Source organism: Ostrinia nubilalis, chromosome 22 (assembly GCF_963855985.1).
Source record: "Ostrinia nubilalis chromosome 22, ilOstNubi1.1, whole genome shotgun sequence".
NCBI lineage: Eukaryota > Metazoa > Arthropoda > Insecta > Lepidoptera > Crambidae > Ostrinia > Ostrinia nubilalis.
In genome coordinates this window covers 11,419,451-11,438,208 of record NC_087109.1, presented here as the reverse complement: position 1 = coordinate 11,438,208, position 18,758 = coordinate 11,419,451, and the positions used below count along the sequence as shown (strand labels likewise).

General features: G+C 41.2%; 2 protein-coding genes across 2 annotated transcripts; one reads left to right on the top strand and one right to left on the bottom strand.

The window, feature by feature from the left end:
* The first annotated feature begins 2,117 nt into the window (after positions 1 to 2,117).
* LOC135082842 (cytochrome c oxidase subunit 6C-like) lies at positions 2,118 to 3,578 on the top strand. Its single transcript, XM_063977606.1, has 3 exons — positions 2,118 to 2,210; positions 2,787 to 2,959; positions 3,439 to 3,578. The coding sequence occupies exons 2-3, from the start codon at positions 2,787 to 2,789 to the stop codon at positions 3,500 to 3,502; spliced, it is 237 nt and encodes a 78-aa protein (XP_063833676.1). The 5' UTR covers positions 2,118 to 2,210; the 3' UTR covers positions 3,503 to 3,578.
* A 2,466-nt stretch (positions 3,579 to 6,044) lies between these two features.
* On the bottom strand, positions 6,045 to 17,295 carry LOC135083082 (uncharacterized). Its single transcript, XM_063977848.1, has 16 exons — positions 17,290 to 17,295; positions 17,021 to 17,183; positions 15,972 to 16,180; positions 15,249 to 15,349; positions 14,900 to 15,113; positions 14,341 to 14,599; positions 13,609 to 13,790; positions 12,356 to 12,432; positions 11,728 to 12,276; positions 11,097 to 11,214; positions 10,336 to 10,465; positions 9,929 to 10,001; positions 9,692 to 9,828; positions 9,188 to 9,388; positions 8,601 to 8,735; positions 6,045 to 7,682 (listed from the first exon to the last, which is right to left on the bottom strand). Exons 1-16 carry the CDS (start codon positions 17,293 to 17,295, stop codon positions 7,498 to 7,500), a joined length of 2,739 nt encoding a protein of 912 aa, XP_063833918.1. The 3' UTR covers positions 6,045 to 7,497.
* Positions 17,296 to 18,758: the final 1,463 nt, after the last annotated feature.

The following is an 18,758-nucleotide window of genomic DNA, read 5'->3' as shown; positions in this document are numbered from 1 at the left end:
AATTTCTTGTTTTGTTTTTATTTTCAACTAATGATAGTAATTTATGCCGATAAAATATCTATATTATACATTTATATATGTATGAAGAAAGAGAAATACAAAATAGTATAAAACACTATAAATATAGCATAGGGGTTACACCACACATGAGATAGGTTATAGTTTTGGTATGTAAACATAATATAACGTGTAAATAGGTGCAGAAATGGTAAATAAAAGAATTGATACAATAAATGTAACTTTTATGTTATTGTAATATTTTTGTAGCGCGTCGTCGAAGGCGGGGCGATATTTTCGTCTATCCCCTTTTATTGTGCATTAATTTCTGTAAGTTGCTTTTCACTGTCGTTCTAGATTATTTTTAAATCATATAATTATATTCATAAAGTACGATGAGTCACGGTGAATTATTATCATATTATTATGAATGAAAAGAAATAAGGAATATTATTGTTCTGCTATTATTAAATTTGTAAAGTTAGTTTATTAATAAATGAATAAAAATATTTTGTTGTTTCACTTCTAATCCATAGCAACTCGCAAACGCAAACCACAACTAAAGCAATCTAGAGGAGTTGAGGTACACCACAACTAGGGTTGCCAGGTCCAAAATCAAAAAAGCCGGACTCAGTGCTTCATTTGGCCGGACATTTTACCCTAAAAGCCGGACATGTGACGAGGGGGGGGGGGGAGTGCAATTAGTGTCGTAGCTCACGAGTGAGTACTGTCATCGTATTATCGGTTGCCCAATATAACATCCTGATGCGTGCGCTTCATATTCTGTGCCTCAACTTTCGCCTGGCGCAGCAAACCAAATAAAAAGCCTAACAAAAGCCGGACAGGCCGGACAAGACAATATTTGGCCGGACAAGACCGTAAAAAGCCAAACATGTCCGGCTAAAGCCGGACGCCTGGCAACCCTAACCACAACACCAGTGTGCCTACCATGAGTTTACGTTAGGTGAGCTCGCTAGCGAATACGTCAAAAAATTCTATGAAGATTTTATTTCTTGAAAGTAGCCGCTAGGGGCGCTGCACAATATGTCATACATTTAAATGTAATTTTTTACGCAGTCGCTAGCGAGCACACCTAACGTAAACTCATGGTAGGCACACTGGCACACAGTAGTATTCCACTTTGATCACCCAGGTGTGGTGGACTCCAAGCGTCAATTTGGTGTCGTTTGATCCACCCATGGATAAGACGACCGGTGATCAAAGTTGGACTAGAGTCCACTTATAATAATTGAACTAGAGTTCACGTCAGGTGATCAAAGGACACCAAACTGTCGCTTGGAGACCACTTTGATCACCTGTACGTCTAGGTTATAAGTCTAGCTAGCGCTTAGTCATTGCCTGGGGTATGGGAGTGGCATGGGTGTTTTTGGGACGTCAGCGAGACCTTCAAATGTGGTTCAGCCCCCCTAGACAAAACGCACTTTTTGATCGAATCGAAAATCGAATCCGTCAAAACTCCATACAAAAAAAAGGGGCTTTTCGACCACTTTTCGACTGGTTTGCGATTATAATTTGCACTTTGTCTAGACCCACTGATTTGTACCTATGCTCTGTCACGTCATAATAAATCAATGTCATCCCTCCCGTGCCGCTCCCATACCTCGGGCACGGGCCGAGATATGCGCTAGACCTATAGCTATAGCTAACGTTTAAAAAATTTAAACATCATCAGTCTTAGATTAATATTAATCTAATTAATCAGTGTTTAAAGTGTTTTACTTGACTTGGGGCATCTTGGAGAGAGGCTATCCTATATCTATCCATGAGTGAAATGCATACAGTCCCGAAAATTAACTTTGCAAGGTTGTCTGATGTATGTATATTAATTAACAAATACTATAAAATTGCCATTGAAGAACGACATGGCTGAAATAATAATTTTATAACTTATTTTTTCAAGATTTCTATCGGATGTTTTTCATAAAATAATCCAAACAATATTTTAAAAAAGTTTCAATTTAATCGTATGCGTAGATAGGAACGTAAAATTGTAACTGAAAACATACATTGCGTGCTGCTATTGGTTGATATTGGATATCACATGTCAGATAGCCAATGAAAACTTAGACTAAGAAATTAAATCGATTCAAACTTCAATCAGACAAAATCGATATTTGTAATTGAGAACAAAGTGACAGACATTTGTTTCGTGCTGTAATCCGCAACATTTTTTGGAAATTAACGTAAATAAAGTGAGTGTTTCGTGTTATTAAATATTTATTTAGATTTAACGTAATTATATTTATCACCCTTTCTCAAAATAAATTACCCAAAAAGTGGTTTGTGTCAAAATATTGGCTGGTTATGTAAGACGAGATAATGGCTTTACATGGTTTCAGGAAAGCCCATTTTCCAGGTTTTGAGTAATTTTTACACTTTCATAATTTATACGAGCCGATTCCTTCCATTTTTTCTTAATTAACCTTATCGATTTAATGGTCTGTACCATTTCTATCTTCATAGAGGTTATCTAAAAAATTGCAACAAAAATGTAAGTTAACCCAGTGTTCGTTATTACTCTGAACTAAATCAACCTACTGGCTATCTCCAAGTCAGATTCATTGCGAAAAGCAAAAGTCTGGTAGTTATAATGAATCATGGGTGCGGCTCCGATAATAAAAAGAATTGATTACAAATTCTGGGATTGAACCAATAACATGTTCCATTAAGCATAAAAACTAGTTATTAAGTTTCTAAAAGGACAACATATTTTCTAAATTTGCGAATAATTACTGCTAGACGCTAAAATAATTTAATTCTCTATTTAGATGGCCGGAGAGAAAGCAGTGTCGACCGTCACCAAGCCCGCGATGAGGGGCCTCCTCAACGCCGCCATTAAGCGCAACTTGTACATTTCCATCACCGTCGGTTTATTATCTGGATTCGCTTACAAGGAGCTCGTCGGAACTGAACGCAAGAGGCGTTACGCTGAGTTCTACAGGTGACTGATTCTTTTATATATTTTTTTCTGTTCAACCCAAAGGTAAACTAGTTGAGAATGCTTTAGTGCATAAGTTCGCCTTTTGTTCAAATTTATTTAGCATTAAAGTTTTAATAAATAAATAAATCTCACACTCACTGTCTCTAATGTAAGCATCAATTCCCAAGTAAGACAATTACTTGGAAATTGATGCTTACATTGATTAAAGGCAAGTAACGGTCACAGTCTTGTCTCTGTCGCGGCGCAGACAGCCGCCTTTTTGTCTAACTAAAGCATTTTCCACGGGCTGGAAGACGTAGCGTGGGCAGGCCTCCTACTAGGTGGACCGACGATCTGGTAAAGGTCGCGGGAAGAGCCTGGATGCGGGCAGCGCAGGACTGTTCATTGTGGAAAACCTTGGGGGAGGCCTTTGTCCAGCAGTGGACGTCATTTGGCTGAAACGAGAAAGCATTTTTCAAATGTGATTCTTGTTTTTTCAGGACGTACGATGCTGAGAAGGAGTTCGAAGAAATGAAGAGCAAGGGCCTCTTCCAATCCTGCTAGGCATATACGATCATAGTGTAGTATTATTATGTTGCTGTGAATAATATTTAAAAAATACAAAAAAATTCAAAAACTACTAGTTTGTCTCATTATCGCTAAAATAAATGCTACCAATAGTCAGAGATTTGAATGGGTTTGGACCATCCATAATAATTACCTTGCGCGAAATTTATGATTTTTTGGAAACTAAACTACGGATTTCCAAGCTTCTGAATACCTAACTTTTTGTAACATTAATTATTTTTGTAATACCTTTTGAGGGTTCTATGATTTTTTGTGATAATAATATGTTTCTACTCTACGCTAGATGGCACTAAGATTTGTGGACCCGCAACCTAACGCCATCTATCGGTGGTGGAACTGTTAAAACGACGATTTCATACAATAAATACGACACCGGCAGATGGCGTATCGTTTGTAAAAAATCGACGTTTTTGCAAGTTTTTGCGAAAAAGCAATGTTAGCAATAAAACAACAACAACTTGTATTATTTTCCAATAATTTAATCAGGACATCAAGTAGTTACGTAACTTTCCAGAATACATAAATAATTTTAACAAGTCAATTGATTACACCATTCTTCTTAATTTACATCGCTTAAATTTAATTTCAAATTGATCGCTACGTAGTGACCATAAAATTTACTTAATATTATAGAATATCAGTTAAAACAGGGACCAGCCTGCTTGCTCTCAAAATATTATAAATAAAAAAACATTTAAAATGTTGTTTTTCAAATCGATTTGGTCTAGATCTTTGTATTGATAATCGGATTTGAAAAACTGGAACACACCAAATGGACATTATGAAAAGGTCTTTCTTAAATTAACAAATGTGCGGACTACTTAAAATAATCTATTGTAAAGAAAGTGTCTTAGTACATATTTTGTACATTTGAAGAGAATTCATAAGTTCATTTAGTAGTTACTTTCTATTTGACTACTAAAGATTGGGCAAGGGATTGGGGATTCCGAGAATAATAAAGTGCGTCTATATTGTAGTTTTGAGCACACAATATTTTCTTTTGTTAATTTTGACAAAATTGTTTGAAAACAGCAAATAATTACGTAGTTATTACGTAAATAACTAGCGCCAACTTTTTCCGTTGAAACTCAACAATGGCTAAACAGTACAATAATAATTATTAATACAAGTAAATTATCTTACTTTATTTGTACATTATCGGAACCCCATGGAAGGCAGAATATTTTTAACACCTACTTTAATATGTCATTTCATTATATTGTGCCCAAGATAAATCAATAAGAAAATATGGTTAATTACATGCAAGGGAGTAGTCAGAGAGAACGATTCTTTTTAGTACTTAAAAGGTGTTACGCAGGGAACTATTTTGGGTCCGCTTTCGTTCCATCTGGCTACACCCTTGATTTCTTAAGATACGTTAAAAATATGGCAGCGAAAGTTACAAAAACGAATCACATAGAAGACATCGAGACTCAGTTCACTCAATTATTAGATAAGACGAGATTAACCTAATTATTTTAGTTTGCATTGGTCGAGAAGCGTTAGCTGGAACATTATGAAGCTGAGGCAGAGACGGGGATGGTTTTAAAATATAACTATGTAAAACCCTTTACTTACACATACCAACTTTTACACAATTGTAAATAAACAAAAACAGGTACTTTTCGCATCTAAAAATATTACTATTTTAAACCATATTTTAAAGTATAAGCACAGAATAATAATAGTCCTACTTAGACCATCCCCACCTGCGCTTTGAACAAAAAACAACAAATTGTGCATTAAGTTTTAACTATTGTGCTTTTTTCTTTCAACGATGAAATTATTAAAGCAGACATAATCGTAAAATAATCTCTAATAATAATCACAATAATATTTTGGATTCTTGTAATACAGTAGATTTAAAAGAACAACAGCTTTAATCTCTTACTTGTAACCATGGTAAAACACTTGATTTAAATAATAATCTTAATTTCAAAGTTAGTTGGGAGGCATTTGCATCAAGTAAACTTAAACACAAATACTACTATACTTATTTTATACCTTTTTACAATACTTATAGTTCCATGGGAAAATTGCACGCAATGTTGAAAATCCATTTCTAGCAACATTTGCTTGAAGACCCATTGCATGCTAACACATTAAAGGACACTATCCGTTACATGATGAACCAGCATCTTATAGGTACATATAATAATGATTTTTGCATTATAATGTGTTAGTATAATATGTATAATTTTCTTTTATATTTTTACCTGTCAATTTTTATAAGGAAAATTAAATTTTCTTTAAAAATAAAACCATGTGTGCTACTTCTCTAAAAGGTATTGCTTATGAACTCTATACAGATATGGTAAATAATTACAAAAATCTATGACTAAGTATACATTAAGTACGAATGTTAGCGTAGAATTCGGATAGACAAGGTTAAAATAAATGACTACAAAAATTAAGCGTTTCGCACAAATTAATGAAAAGAAGCGTCTTTTTCCAACGTCATTAAATCGATGTTTTAAAGGTAACAACGCAATGCCTGATAATGCCTGATGCAGGCACTTTATGATGATAGGTGGAATATAAAGTTTGATTTTAATTTTGATAGTTTTTTATCGCCTTTACATCGTCGGAAACTTAGTAATAAAAAGTAATTTATTCTAGTGTTTATGACCATGATTTAAAACAAGATAGAAGTAACAACAACAAAGATTTAATGACACATTGGTAGAATATCCTACACCTAAACTATAGTAAGACCAATCAGGATTTATGATCTCACTTCTTTCACGCAGAGCTGGGTTTCTCACTCCATTTTGTAGTATAAATCTCTGTCGGTAGCCGAAAGAGGCCCAAAACAGTGCCTTGATTGATCCCACCCAATTATTAAACATTACTTAATGTGCACAACATCTGTTTAAGGAAGATCAGTTTGACCAGCACAACGCAAAGGCTAGCCGTTATTTGCGCGGAAAAAACACGAAAAATTGACTTATACATAATTCATCCCTTAAACCTAATCACCACAAAATTACACCTAAACATCAACATTACAGATAGAGGATTCACTAAATATAATTTCATTAATTCAATAATGTAATTAATAAGCGTAATAGATCAAAAACATTAATGTTTTTTATTCACTTCATTCATATTTCGGTCGTAAGTCACTGGGCGATTGCTTTATCAAGTTCCACAAACTTTTTCTCGTAAACTTTGAATACTCGTACGTCTCCATCCATTTATATTTAAGTACTTACTTACTTATTTAATTTTCATTATGTATGCTACTATTATTAGAAATGAAAAGGATGTTTTTTACAGTAAGAACTTAGTAATCAATTATTCATTTACTGAACAATAATTGCACTGCAAGAATCTTATTTTAGGATTCGTGCCATTATATGCAATCTAAATTAATAGTAAGTAGCATGCATAATGTTTTTTACTTCTATCATTTTTAATATTAATAATTCTGGCACAAATTTTGGACTAGAGTGAACAGACATTGGTTTCAGAAATATTGTACGTCCTTCAGTTAATTTTATTATTTCTGTTTAAAATTGCAGGACTCTGTGACATGTAGAGGGTAGATACATAAAGATACATGTACAAAAGACTTAGGTATCAGAGGTAGCTTGTCCTACGTCGTGCCGAACCATTTAAGATCTTTGTATAATAATATTTACCTACTATACATTATGATAAATAATAGTGTAGCCAGTTATTTGGCGTGTCAAAAAGTTTTGATTTTCACTGGCTCCAAAACGTAGTATATTTTTTTGAACTTGCAATCCTGCAAAAATCCAATCCAAACTGGATTGTACCTGTTAAATGTTTGTAGAGTCACTTTAATAATAAGGTTTTAAATCAATTGTAGATTTGATTGAAAATTTAAATTTAACGGTTCTTACAGTTTCAATGTTCATAAACTACATCGACGGTAAAGCGACGCTTTGGAGGCGTTTGATCTTGTCGACTTGACGCGTGATCGTACCTTCCTGTTCCTTCGAATATCAGCAGTCGGGCATCTGTCCATAGGGCCGGTGGTCGTGGCAGGGCTGCGTCACAGGCGCGGGCAGCAGGCGAGCGCAGACTATGTGGGGCACGTTCTCTAAAGTGAGGGCCAGTACGGAGCCCCCTAAGACAATCTCGCAGGAGGTTATGCGCTCGGGAGGCGTGTACACTGATATTAGTTTACCTGCGGACAAGTGGTGGGGTTAGTGAAGGTTGCTTCGACTTCGAAAATAAAAAGTAGGTGCAAATACGGTGGCCCTCATTGAATGGATCATGAATTCCCTAAAAATGTACAGTCTACGGATGTTTGCACTTTCGTTAGGAGATCCCAGAGGTGCATGAAAGGGAAGGACTGGTTTTTTAGGAATACAAATTTTTGCAATACAAATGACTAATAGTGACATATAGTGACGGAAATATTACAAAACTAATGCATGTGTTACGAGTGGGTCCATCACAAAATCATAATAGTCCAGAGGCGACGGGGTTCGAACCAGCGTCCCCGGATCTCAAGTCAGCCAGTTCGACACCGACACTGCGGGCTATATTGTCACCTCCTAAAGCGTTATTACTACTAGCCAGTTGAGTCATCACTAAACAGTTGCCTGAGTTTGTCATTGGACAGTTTCCTAAGTGCAGGTTCCAGGGGGGTTTCGTCCGGAGTCCTCAGAGGACTGGCAGCTTGCCTGGTTACCTGAGTGTAGATTCCAGAGGCGTAAGAAGGTGTAGGACTCTCATATAGATGCTAAAGTTCCTAATAATGAAATTAAATGTTCGACGTAGGTCTGTAACCCTGGTTACCTGAGTGCAGGTCCCACAGGCGCATGCGGGTTCGCGGCCGGAGTCCTCAGAGGACTGGCAGACTGATTTGTTACCTGAGTTATGATTGATTCCAGAGGCGCACAGTGGGATAGGGATCATAAATTTCCCTAATTAGAAAATTTTATAGTCCACAAAGGTCTGGCAGCCAGGTTAAGTATATTATGAGTCGTTGCTGGACGTTACAAACAAAACAAAGGTGAAGGACTTCTTAAGGGTGCTGAATTCCCTAATAATAGTCCACGGAGGTCTAGGCTGTCAGCTTGGTTGGTTTGGAAGTTACCTGAGTGCAGGTCCCACAGGCGCACGGACGGGTCCCGGCCGGAGTCGTCGGCGGACAGCAAAACGCCGCCCGAGCGCGCCAGCCGAAGCAGCGACGCCGCCGCCACGTGCCCGCGCAGCGTCAGCCGGCAGTTGCCTGGGAACACCGCAAGACGTTAATAGAGGTACAAACGACAGGAATAAAGGCAACAGAGACAAATAAATAAATCTTTGGACAATTACACAGCGCCAGCTAGTCCGTAGTAAAGTAAGCAACTTGTAGGTATGCTTGTGTTAATGGGTCATGTGATCTTTCTAAACTGTAGGTATTGGCTTGATAGACCACCTAGACAAAGACATCAGACAGTAATGTCACACAAGTTAGTTCCCTAAGTGAGCAGAAGTTGTAGTAACCAGTTAATTAATTTTGTATGAAAATTAAAAAAAATAAAGTAAAATGGTTTATTGCGCCCTAGGGATAGTAAGCCTATTCTATACCAAAATATGGAAAAGTTTACGAGAAGAAAAAGATTGGATACCTCTGAACCAAATAAAAAGTACTAGAAGTAAAAAAAACTTCTACTACCAAGCTACTAGAAGTAAACATACCAGTGATCAAGTCCCACACCAGTATCCTGGTGTCCGCGAGCCCGGACACGACGCATCCGTCCACCGAGCTTATGGCCAGTGCCACGGTGTCGCAGCCCGGCTTCCACTTCTTGAACAACGTGCCGGACTGCAGGTCGTACACCACTATGAAGTTCGGGCTCGGCTCGTCTAGCTCCCGGGAGACTACGCACACGTACGATCCTGGAGAAAGAGAAAATCATCTTAGAGAAAAATATTAGAGGGTGAAAATGCATTTGGCCAGGTTTCTTCGCCACTTTTCCTCAGTACCCAATCCTGCAAGCTACGAGTATATTTGGGGCATCCATACATAGGGACTCTGAAAAGAGTCTGCATTAAGAATTTCAATTTGAAGTCTGCTGTGAGTGCTACTTGGGACCTAGAGAATTATTTGGATCGACCAAGACTTTGATCAAGGAAAGATGGTATTAGAAATATCTACATCTAGCATTGGCCATTGAAAATGACATTTGAATCGATTCCTACCTTCATAAGTTATAGCGGCTTTTGAAGTCACAAAGTCGTGATGTGGTATCCTCAAGTCGTATAAAAGCTTTCTTGACGTGAGTGACCACACCAGCAGTGGAAAAGGCTTCTGTGTCTCATCACCACACACCAATATCCTAAAAGGAAAGAAACATTATTAGGTTTTAAAGTAAAGGTCTCAAAACTGACCCTTGCAGAACTCCTATAATTTTTGAAATTATTAAGTTATTTGCTTACCTTCCGTCACCCGAAACGAGCAGTGAATTTAGGAACCTGTCTTCACCAGCTTTGAACGTGGTCACACAGTCACCTAAAAGTAATATCTTGGTTATCAAATGCTTTTGTTTGGTCGATAAAGTCATTCAGATCAATAAAAATGTGGGTCTATTCTACATTAATCAAATGGATTTGATCACCTAAGTGATCAAAGTGGACTTCTTATCCATAGGTGATCAAAGGACACCAAAGTGTCACCTGGAGTCTATTTTGATCACTTGGGTGATCAAGTCCAGGTGATCAAAGTGGAATAGACCAAAATATGATTATTCTAAGCATTTTAAATATTTGTTTGGACATAAAATCAGCGTAGGCGATGACATTTCAACATGAAATGCGTTATTCAAAGATGATTATTATCCACTCACCAGTCTCAATGTTCATCAGGTTGACATACATTCGGTTCCTGGAGAGCGCCACCAGGTGCTTGGAGTCGTGGAGCCCGTAGAACGGCATCTTCTGGTTCATCACGCCTTTCAGCGCCACTAGGAACTTGCCCTGCATTCAAAAATTTTGATGTTGTAACTCATGCAACATTTTTCTAAACAGCATTGTTAGCGACTACATCATTCGAGTTTACAAGCTTAAGAACGTATGGGGCAGTCACAAAATCATTTGCAACAGCGTGGTTTGCGTTATGGCTTTCGAAACTACGTAGGGTCGTAGGTTTTTTCCTAATATAATTCCTCTTCAATTTATAATTTAACAACTTATTATTAGTTTCGTGAGTGCTTAATGTTTGCTAAAATCGATTGGTGTTTATTCCTTCAAGTATCAGCGAATCGAGACACGATAGAAATCAAAAATGTTATCGCGGTCTCATGCGACCACTTAAGCTTCAACCACACAACAAGAGCAGATCGCCATCGCCGGCGCGATCAAAGGCTAATGACAGGTCGCGCGACCCATGAAAGTTCACCCTTCCTGTCATTTCACTATGATCGCGCAGGCGATGGCGATGGCGATCTGCACGCGTTGATGTGGTTGAAGCATAAGTCGTGGCTACACCTACGCAGCTACGGTTAACGTCCATTATCGCAATAATTTAATGGCATTTCCCGTTAGTGTGGCCCGAGCATTATCGGACCCAATATCGACACCATTGGGCTATTGTGGACAATAACATCACCTGGTCGAGGTCGTAGACGCGCAGTTCACGGCGGCACAGCACGACGCAGCGGTGCTCGTCCACCGGCACCAGGTTGATGGGGTGCGTCACCCCCGTCAGCTTGCGCACCATCTTGCACCTACCGTCAACAACGTTAGGGTTCAATTTCGAATGCTGTTTAGCTAGCTTCCGTCTGCGAATTGGCTCTTAAGTCTCGCTGAAGTTTCAACTATATATTAGCTCCCGTTAGCAAAATATTGTACAGACAATGGCACATCAAGATAAACACTATGGCATCTTATGCAGTTGTAATAAGAGAGATATTGCTACAATAATGTATCGTCTGATGTGCTTTCGACTATAGTTACATAGATATTTTCATACTCGAATAGTTTTGTAACAATGTGGCTTTTTTCCAAAATGAAATAAGTATGAATCCTTAGAAGATACAAGAGAAATTAATGGAAATAATATTGTGCAATACATTGGCAATATCCTAAAAGCGCTCCCAGAGTGCAGGCAAAACGTTACGTTGCATGATGCAATAATGGTACATGCATTGGGTAAATGGGTTGCATTACATACATTGTAATTAGCGCATCATGTTGAGGAGATTTTGTGCCCTGTGTACAGGTAAACTATTAATACTCACGTCGTGACGTCCCAAACGCAGATCTCCTCCCTCTCAGTCGAAACCGTCGCCACAAACTTTTCCCTCTGGTCGAACCTCACGATCAGATCAAACGTCTTGCTGTCAAACCCTTCCACAGCTGACAAGTCCCTCTTATCCTTGCCCTCACATATCTTGTAGAAGTTCTCATTTATAGGGAAGAACGTTGGCACTGGAGGGTTCTTGATCACCTTCAGCCACTCTTGGACTATCTCACTCTTCACTGACGCACCATCTCTCTGTCTTTTCTCTAAAGTCATACTTAGAACGCCGTAGATTTGTCTGTGGTCGTAATCTAGAGCATAAGAGTTGACTTCGAAGACTTCTTTCAGTATCTCAATGTGTTCTGGGAGTGGGTCTATGTGAACTAGTTCGAGGTCTTCTAAAAAGTGCCCGCAGTCGGTGGCTGCGAGTTTGTCGTGAACCCATTCTAATTGGGTGAAGTAAGGCTGATTCGCGAACGTTTCTGGCTCATCTTTGTAGAGGTGGTAGTGTTGGAATGGCAGCTCGTCTAGTTTTCTAGTGTTGTAGCTAGAAGAGAAGTAACGATTTTAGTATGGTGTTGTCAAAATAACTGGCTAAATTGGGGACTGATAAAGTGGATACGTACTATTCTTCTGAAAATTTGTTTTCTTGTGATATCAGTCTTCCAGCCATTTTAGGATCGTTTTCCGTGAACCATGCTCCCTGAAAGTAAAAAAGATAAGATAAATTCATTTGTTTTTTGCATTAACATAAGGAAAATGGAAAATGGGCAGCTGTCCTACTGTAAAAGATATTTGAACAAAGTCAAAGTCAAAATTTCTAATAAATAGTTCTTACAAATCGTCATTTTGCTCTTCACTGTCCTTCAATAGCAGATTAAGTTGCTAAAACCATTAATCTCTTGCCACTAGGTCTTTGGCGAGTCAAGAGGGCAGTAGATTACCTTCGAACAGAAAAAGGGTGTCCTATGTCATGTGTTCACCTTTACCTCATAGTACTCTATCAGCGTCCTCCTAACGTCATGCTCGGAGTCAGCTAAGTAATCTGTTCACAGCGGATTCAATTGCTGCCAGAAAAGCAGAAGTCTCCGCAAGCAATTCTTCTCTGTCTAAACTCCAAAAAGACAGAAGAGTACCTCTGCTAGTGGAACAGTGACGCTAGTGTCTAGGATACAGGCACTCCTCACCTCATAGTACTCTATCAGCGTCCTCCTAACGTCATGCTCGCAGTCAGCTAAGTAATCTGTTCACAGTGGATTCAATTGCTGCCAGAAAAGCAGCCGCAAGCCAGTCTTCTCTGTCTAAACTCCAAGAAGACAGAAAAATACCTCTGCTAGTGGAACAGTGACGCTAGTGTCTAGGATACAGGCACTCCTCACCTCATAGTACTCTATCAGCGTCCTTCTAACATCATGTTCGCAGTCCGCCAAGTATCTTCCCACAACGGATTCAAATGCTGCCAGAAAAGTAGGAGTCTCCGTAAGCCATTCTTCTCTGTCTAAACTCCAAGAAGTCAGAAGAGTACCTTTGCTAATGGAACAGTGTGCTAGTGTCTAGGAAATAAGTTTTCCTCACTCTATCAGCGTTCTCCTCAGTGGGACAGTAGTGCGGCTAAATGTGGCCAGAATAGTGTCGCTTATGTCTAGGATAATTCTCCTAGGGCTGCTAGTCTCCTCACCTCGTAGTACTCTATCAGCGTCTTCCTAACGTCATGCTCGCAGTCCGCCAAGTATCTTCCCACAACGGATTCAATTAAGTACTGCTAGACAAGCAGCAATCCCTGCAAGCTATTCTTCTCTGTCTAAACTCCAAGAAGACAGAAGAATACCTTTGCTAGTGGAACAGCGATGCTAGTATCTAGGATACAGGGACTACTTACCTCATAGTACTCTATCAGCGTCCTCCTAACGTCATGCTCGCAGTCCGCCAAGTATCTGTCCCGCGCCGCGCCCGCCAGCGCGGCGTCCCGCCACCGCGCCGCGCCTCGGGCGTCCCACCGAAGCCAGGGGGACAGTAGTGCGGCCAGCTGCGGCCAGAATAGGGACGCTGGTGCCCAGGGTACTGGGGAAGATGAAGATATGATACAACCTGAACAAGTTAGTTATCCTTCAAAGAAGAAGAAAACCTGAACAAGTTAGGAGATCTGTGGTCGAAACGAGGGTTTCTTCAGCAAGGAAAAGACCAGCATCTGATCGGTACATAGACAAATGCCTTGGCTCGTTTTAATAACATTAACTTCTATGTTTGATCGCGCTATACCAGGTATACAATACAAGTCTCAGGGGAATGTAAAATTGCCATTGGACTCTAACTAAACGTAAATGGGATGAGTTTCTGAGTGTAGCCGCCAGCTGTTTCTATTTTTCATTGTGTGAGGCACCTCACCACACACCAAACTTAGGCATCCTACATGAGTGAGATTGACTTCTAAATAAGGGTCATAGCTAGAACGCCTGTGATCGTAACAGTTGACTTCAGACACTTCTTTCAGTATCTCAATGTGTTCTGGGAGAGGATCTATGTGGACGAATTCGAGGTTTTCTAAGAGAGAGAGATATACACCAAGTAAGGGTGTATATCAAAAACAAAAGACTGCTGTTCAAACACTCACAGTAAGTCTCCTCACTCCTGAACAGCTCATCATGGGCCAACATATCCAGGATCTCCGTATCATCCAGCCCTCTCCTCGAAGCCGTTAACAGCGCCAGGCAGTTCTTAACCCTTTCTTCTCCTAAGGCCGCCTCAGTCGTCACCAGAATCTGGATGAGCTGGCCTTCTAAGTCCTCGCAGATGACCAGTTCTGGAGTCGTTTCTGGCTCTGATTGCTCGGTGAAGGTCTCTGCCGATAGGGATATCTGCCATGCTAGGATCTGTGGGCAAAAGATGATCAGAATAAAAAACAAGGAACTGTTTAATAGAAATAAACCAACGTTAGCATGTAGTGTTAAAGTACACTTTTGCACAGCATTGACAGCAGCCTCTAATGGAGACGCGGCGCTCTTTCTTCGTCATTTAAACAGCAAGCAAAAAACAACCTTATCGTACAGTGGCAAGGTGCACTTCTGCACGGCCCTAACAGCGACCTCTGGAGGCGAGGCAGCACCAGTCTTGCTGCAGGTGAATTTACAAAAATGAACTTTTACAGCATATAACGGTAATCAAAAACCAACCTTAGCGTGCAACGGTAAGGTGCACTTCTGCACAGCCTTAACAGCGGCCTCTGGCGGCGAAGCAGCGCCCGTCTTGCTGTAGGTAGCAGCTTTATAAAAACCAACAGTCTTAGCATACAAAGGTAACCTAAAACCAACCTTAGCGTACAGCGGTAAGGTGCACTTCTGCACAGCTTTAACAGCGGCCTCTGGCGGCGAAGCTGCACCCGTTTTGCTGTAATAGCCTCGAATTTGAGCAGTAAGCGAAAACCAACCTTAGCGTACAGCTGTAAGGTGCACTTCTGCACGGCTTTAACAGCGGCCTCTGGCTGGCGGTGAAGCAGCGCCCGTATTGCTACGTAATTTATACAGCAAGCAAAATCCAACCTTAGCATATAGCGGTAAGGTGCATTTCTGCACAGCCTTAACAGCAGCCTCTGGCGGCGAGGCGGCGAGGCGGCACCTGTCTTGCTATAGGTGAATTTACAAAAATGAACCTTAATAGCATCTTATGACGGTAATCAAAAACCAACCGTAGCATACAGCGGTAAGGTGCACTTCTGCACGGCTTTAACAGCGGCCTCTGGCGGCGAAGCAGCACCAGTCTTGCTGTAAAGTCTAGTCGCCGAGCCCGTAGAATTTTGTCCAATGACCCCAAGCTACCTATCCTTATCGCTCGCGCGTAATTATATTACTGTCACGACTGTGCGACGGGCGGCAGCAGTGAGTGTGCGAGCGTGCTCCACCGCCAGACTATATCAGACTATAGGTGAATTTACAAAAATGAACCTTAATAGCATATTATGACGGTATTCAAAAACCAACCTTAGCGTACAACGGTAAGGTGCACTTCTGCACAGCCTTAACAGCGGCATCTGGTGGCAAAGCAGCCCCCGTCTTGCTGTGGGTAGCAGCACACGCGGTGAGGACTGACGCGGTGTAAGTGTGTAACAATTTGAACACCAATCAAAAACCTACCTTAGCATAAAGCGGTAAGGTGCACTTCTGCACAGCCTTAAAGCGGCTTCTGGAGGCGAGGCAACACCCGTCTTCCTGAAGTGGCAGCGAATTTGAGCAGTAAGCCATAACCAACCTTAGCGTACAGCGGTAAGGTGCACTTCTGCACGGCTTTAACAGCGGCCTCTGGCGGCGAAGCAGCGCCCGTCTTGCTGTAGGTGGCAGCACAGGCGGTGAGCACAGCCTTCGCTTCTTCCGCGCCGACCGGCGGCGCTCGGACCACCTTCGGGCCTTCGTCTGAAGATAGCACCGCCATTATGGCCGAGCTGGAAGGCTCGTCGGTCTCTGAAAGATGATTAACAGCTTTATGTGATGGCACAAAATATAATCATCATCATCATTTCAGCCACAGAGGTCGTCCACTGCTGAACATAGGCTCTCATGACTTCCACAATGACTGGTTGGCAGCGGCATGCACCTAGCGTCTCCCGCTACCTTTATGAGGTCGTCGGTTCACATTGTGGATTCCTTAGACCTCTAAAATTTTTACTAAGATGTCGTCAAGGTAGAATACGTTCCTCGTCCGCTCGACGAACGACTAAGGCACTATGCATTCGTCAAAGCTTAACAAAGAAAGTGAAGGCGGTCACTGGAAAATAGGCACAGTAAATACGCTCAAAGCTACTGACTACACGCAATACTGCAAATTGAAAATTAACTCGGTTTTCATGGCTGCTTTTTTTCAGAAGTGAAAAGTGATATCGCTGTCAAGGACTTATTGGTCGACTCCTATCTTCCAAGAGAGAACCATTTTGTTTGCACCTGGACTTCATCTAGAAGTGTACATCATAAGGTGGTTGAAAGCAGTGGCGGCGTAGCATGGGTTGGCACCCGGGGCGATCACCCCCCTCCCCCCCGTCATAAGTCCTAAGGCACCCCCTGGTACCCCCCAGGATTTAGGGGTTTTACCTACCGATTCGAAGATTGAAAGACAATCGCACCCTCCCCCGTATCATGATACAGACCGCAGACTTGCCATGCAGATGCGCCAGTGAGTACCAATCTGCGCGACTTGTGTCACCCCCTGATGCTTGGCACCCGGGGCGGACCGCCCCCACCGCCCCCCCCCCCCTTACGCCGCTACTGGTTGAAAGGAAGATCGAAGCCTGAAACATGAATGTGTACCTTCAGTGACGGTGACGATCATCTTGACGTTATCAGGCAGCCGCTCGGGCAGCCATCGGGCGCCGCGTAGTGCGTCTGCTCCCACTACAGCTAGAAGCACCGGCCGCGCCCGCCCTAGACCCGCTAGGGCGCGACGCAGGGCCCCGCCCAGCGATTGAGCGTCCTGCCACCAATATAAAAACTTATAAAACATATTGCATAATTGTAAAAGTAATTTTATTTAAGTATGGGTTATCACTAGATGGCGCTGTCCTGTTCTTACGCACAACCTGCATCGCGGTGACGGGATTTTTACCCGCCCGTAATAGTCTAAAGGACTTGTAAATATGTACTGCGATTGTCATTGTCATGCATATTGACTTATTATTTGATCCCAGAAAGTTGTTCCAATAAGTGCGTTTATATGCCGTCTAGATGATGCGGTAAAACCAAAATATGTAAATAAGTAGGTATCATAAATCATATGCACGTCGGTCAACTCTTGAGCTACTGGACAATAGCTAGTACGCCTGAAAACCAGTGTCGAGCCACGCGACACGCGTATCTCGATTAATACTGACACGCGTGTATGTAGTAGGTATGTGTGTTTAATGGTTTTTTCTCTCTCTTCTTTTATTTGTTCATTTTCTTTGTATTTTCGTGTCAAATAAAGGTTTTTCTTTTTCTACATAGTAAACACAGCCAAAGCGTTACATTAGTGTATCAGGCAGAATCCGTATGGCTTGTAAATTGCTTTAGGAGTGTTGGAGTATGCCATGAAGACTGTGTACTTACATTGCGTCCCCTGTAGACTGAGCCGGTGTACAGCACGTAGCATTGGTCCACTATCGACTTCAGCAGCTGGTGCGAGCTGCTGGACTGCGGAGTCAGCCCTACGAACCTGTAACAAAATTAAATATCACGTTCAAATTCTACCATTAACACATAGATCACTGAAATCTTAATTAAGTAATCAGAACCATTAATGAAAGACGAAGATAATAATATTTTGTTGACAGAAGGCCAGAATTTATGATTTGGTTGTAAAGAAACATTTAAATTTTATGAAAAGCCCAAAACGCTGTGAGAAAACAGTAGCGAATCGAAATTAAAACATAAAAGAAGAAACAGTTATTTGCGGCCAGGTTCACTAAAATCGCCTAAGGTTTTGTTATTTGAAGTCTCAAGTTCTCAACAAATCATACCATAATAATTATCAGTACCGAAGAAACGTTTTTAATTTATTGGGATTTTATGAATTGTTATTTGGGAATGGTAGTTGAAGAGTCTCCATTACATTTTAAATGTATTTTTAAATTATTTTGGCGTGTGGCGTCGTGCAGGTCAAATGCTCCATTTCCCACTGGCAAGAGACAGTCGTGTTTCCGTAGATGGGACTACATGCCCTGATGATGATGAGTACCTGACAATGACGGCCAGATCCTGCTGGCACTGCGGCGCGAGGCTGACGGCCCGGGCCACCAGCGTGGCCTTCCCGCAGCCGGCGCCGCCTATCAGGGCTAGTGGGATGTTACTGTCCCCTGTCATATTGCTCCCTACTAACTAATCCAATCTCTCTCCCTAACACTGCAAATTGCAATTGTATAAAACCCGGTCTCCGAGCACGTAGAATTTTGTCCAATGACCCCAAGTTACCGCGAAACTTGCGCGCGAGCGATAAGGATGGGTAACTTGGGGTCATTGGACAAAATCTACGTGCTCGGCGACCAGACTATAGTCAGGATCTACATTTGGCTTC

Bases quoted from the DNA above. Each gene is read 5' to 3' on its own strand.
- LOC135082842 (XM_063977606.1), top strand. From the start codon at position 2,787: ATGGCCGGAGAGAAAGCAGTGTCGACCGTCACCAAGCCCGCGATGAGG. The intron at 2,960-3,438 runs GTGACTGATTCT...TTGTTTTTTCAG, and splicing joins CGTTACGCTGAGTTCTACAG to GACGTACGATGCTGAGAAGG.
- LOC135083082 (XM_063977848.1), bottom strand. The intron at 15,114-15,248 runs GTATAAATTACG...AGGCTATTACAG, and splicing joins AAGGTTGGATTTTGCTTGCT to CAAAACGGGTGCAGCTTCGC. The intron at 8,736-9,187 runs GTATGTTTACTT...CGGTGTTCCCAG, and splicing joins GGTGTGGGACTTGATCACTG to GCAACTGCCGGCTGACGCTG.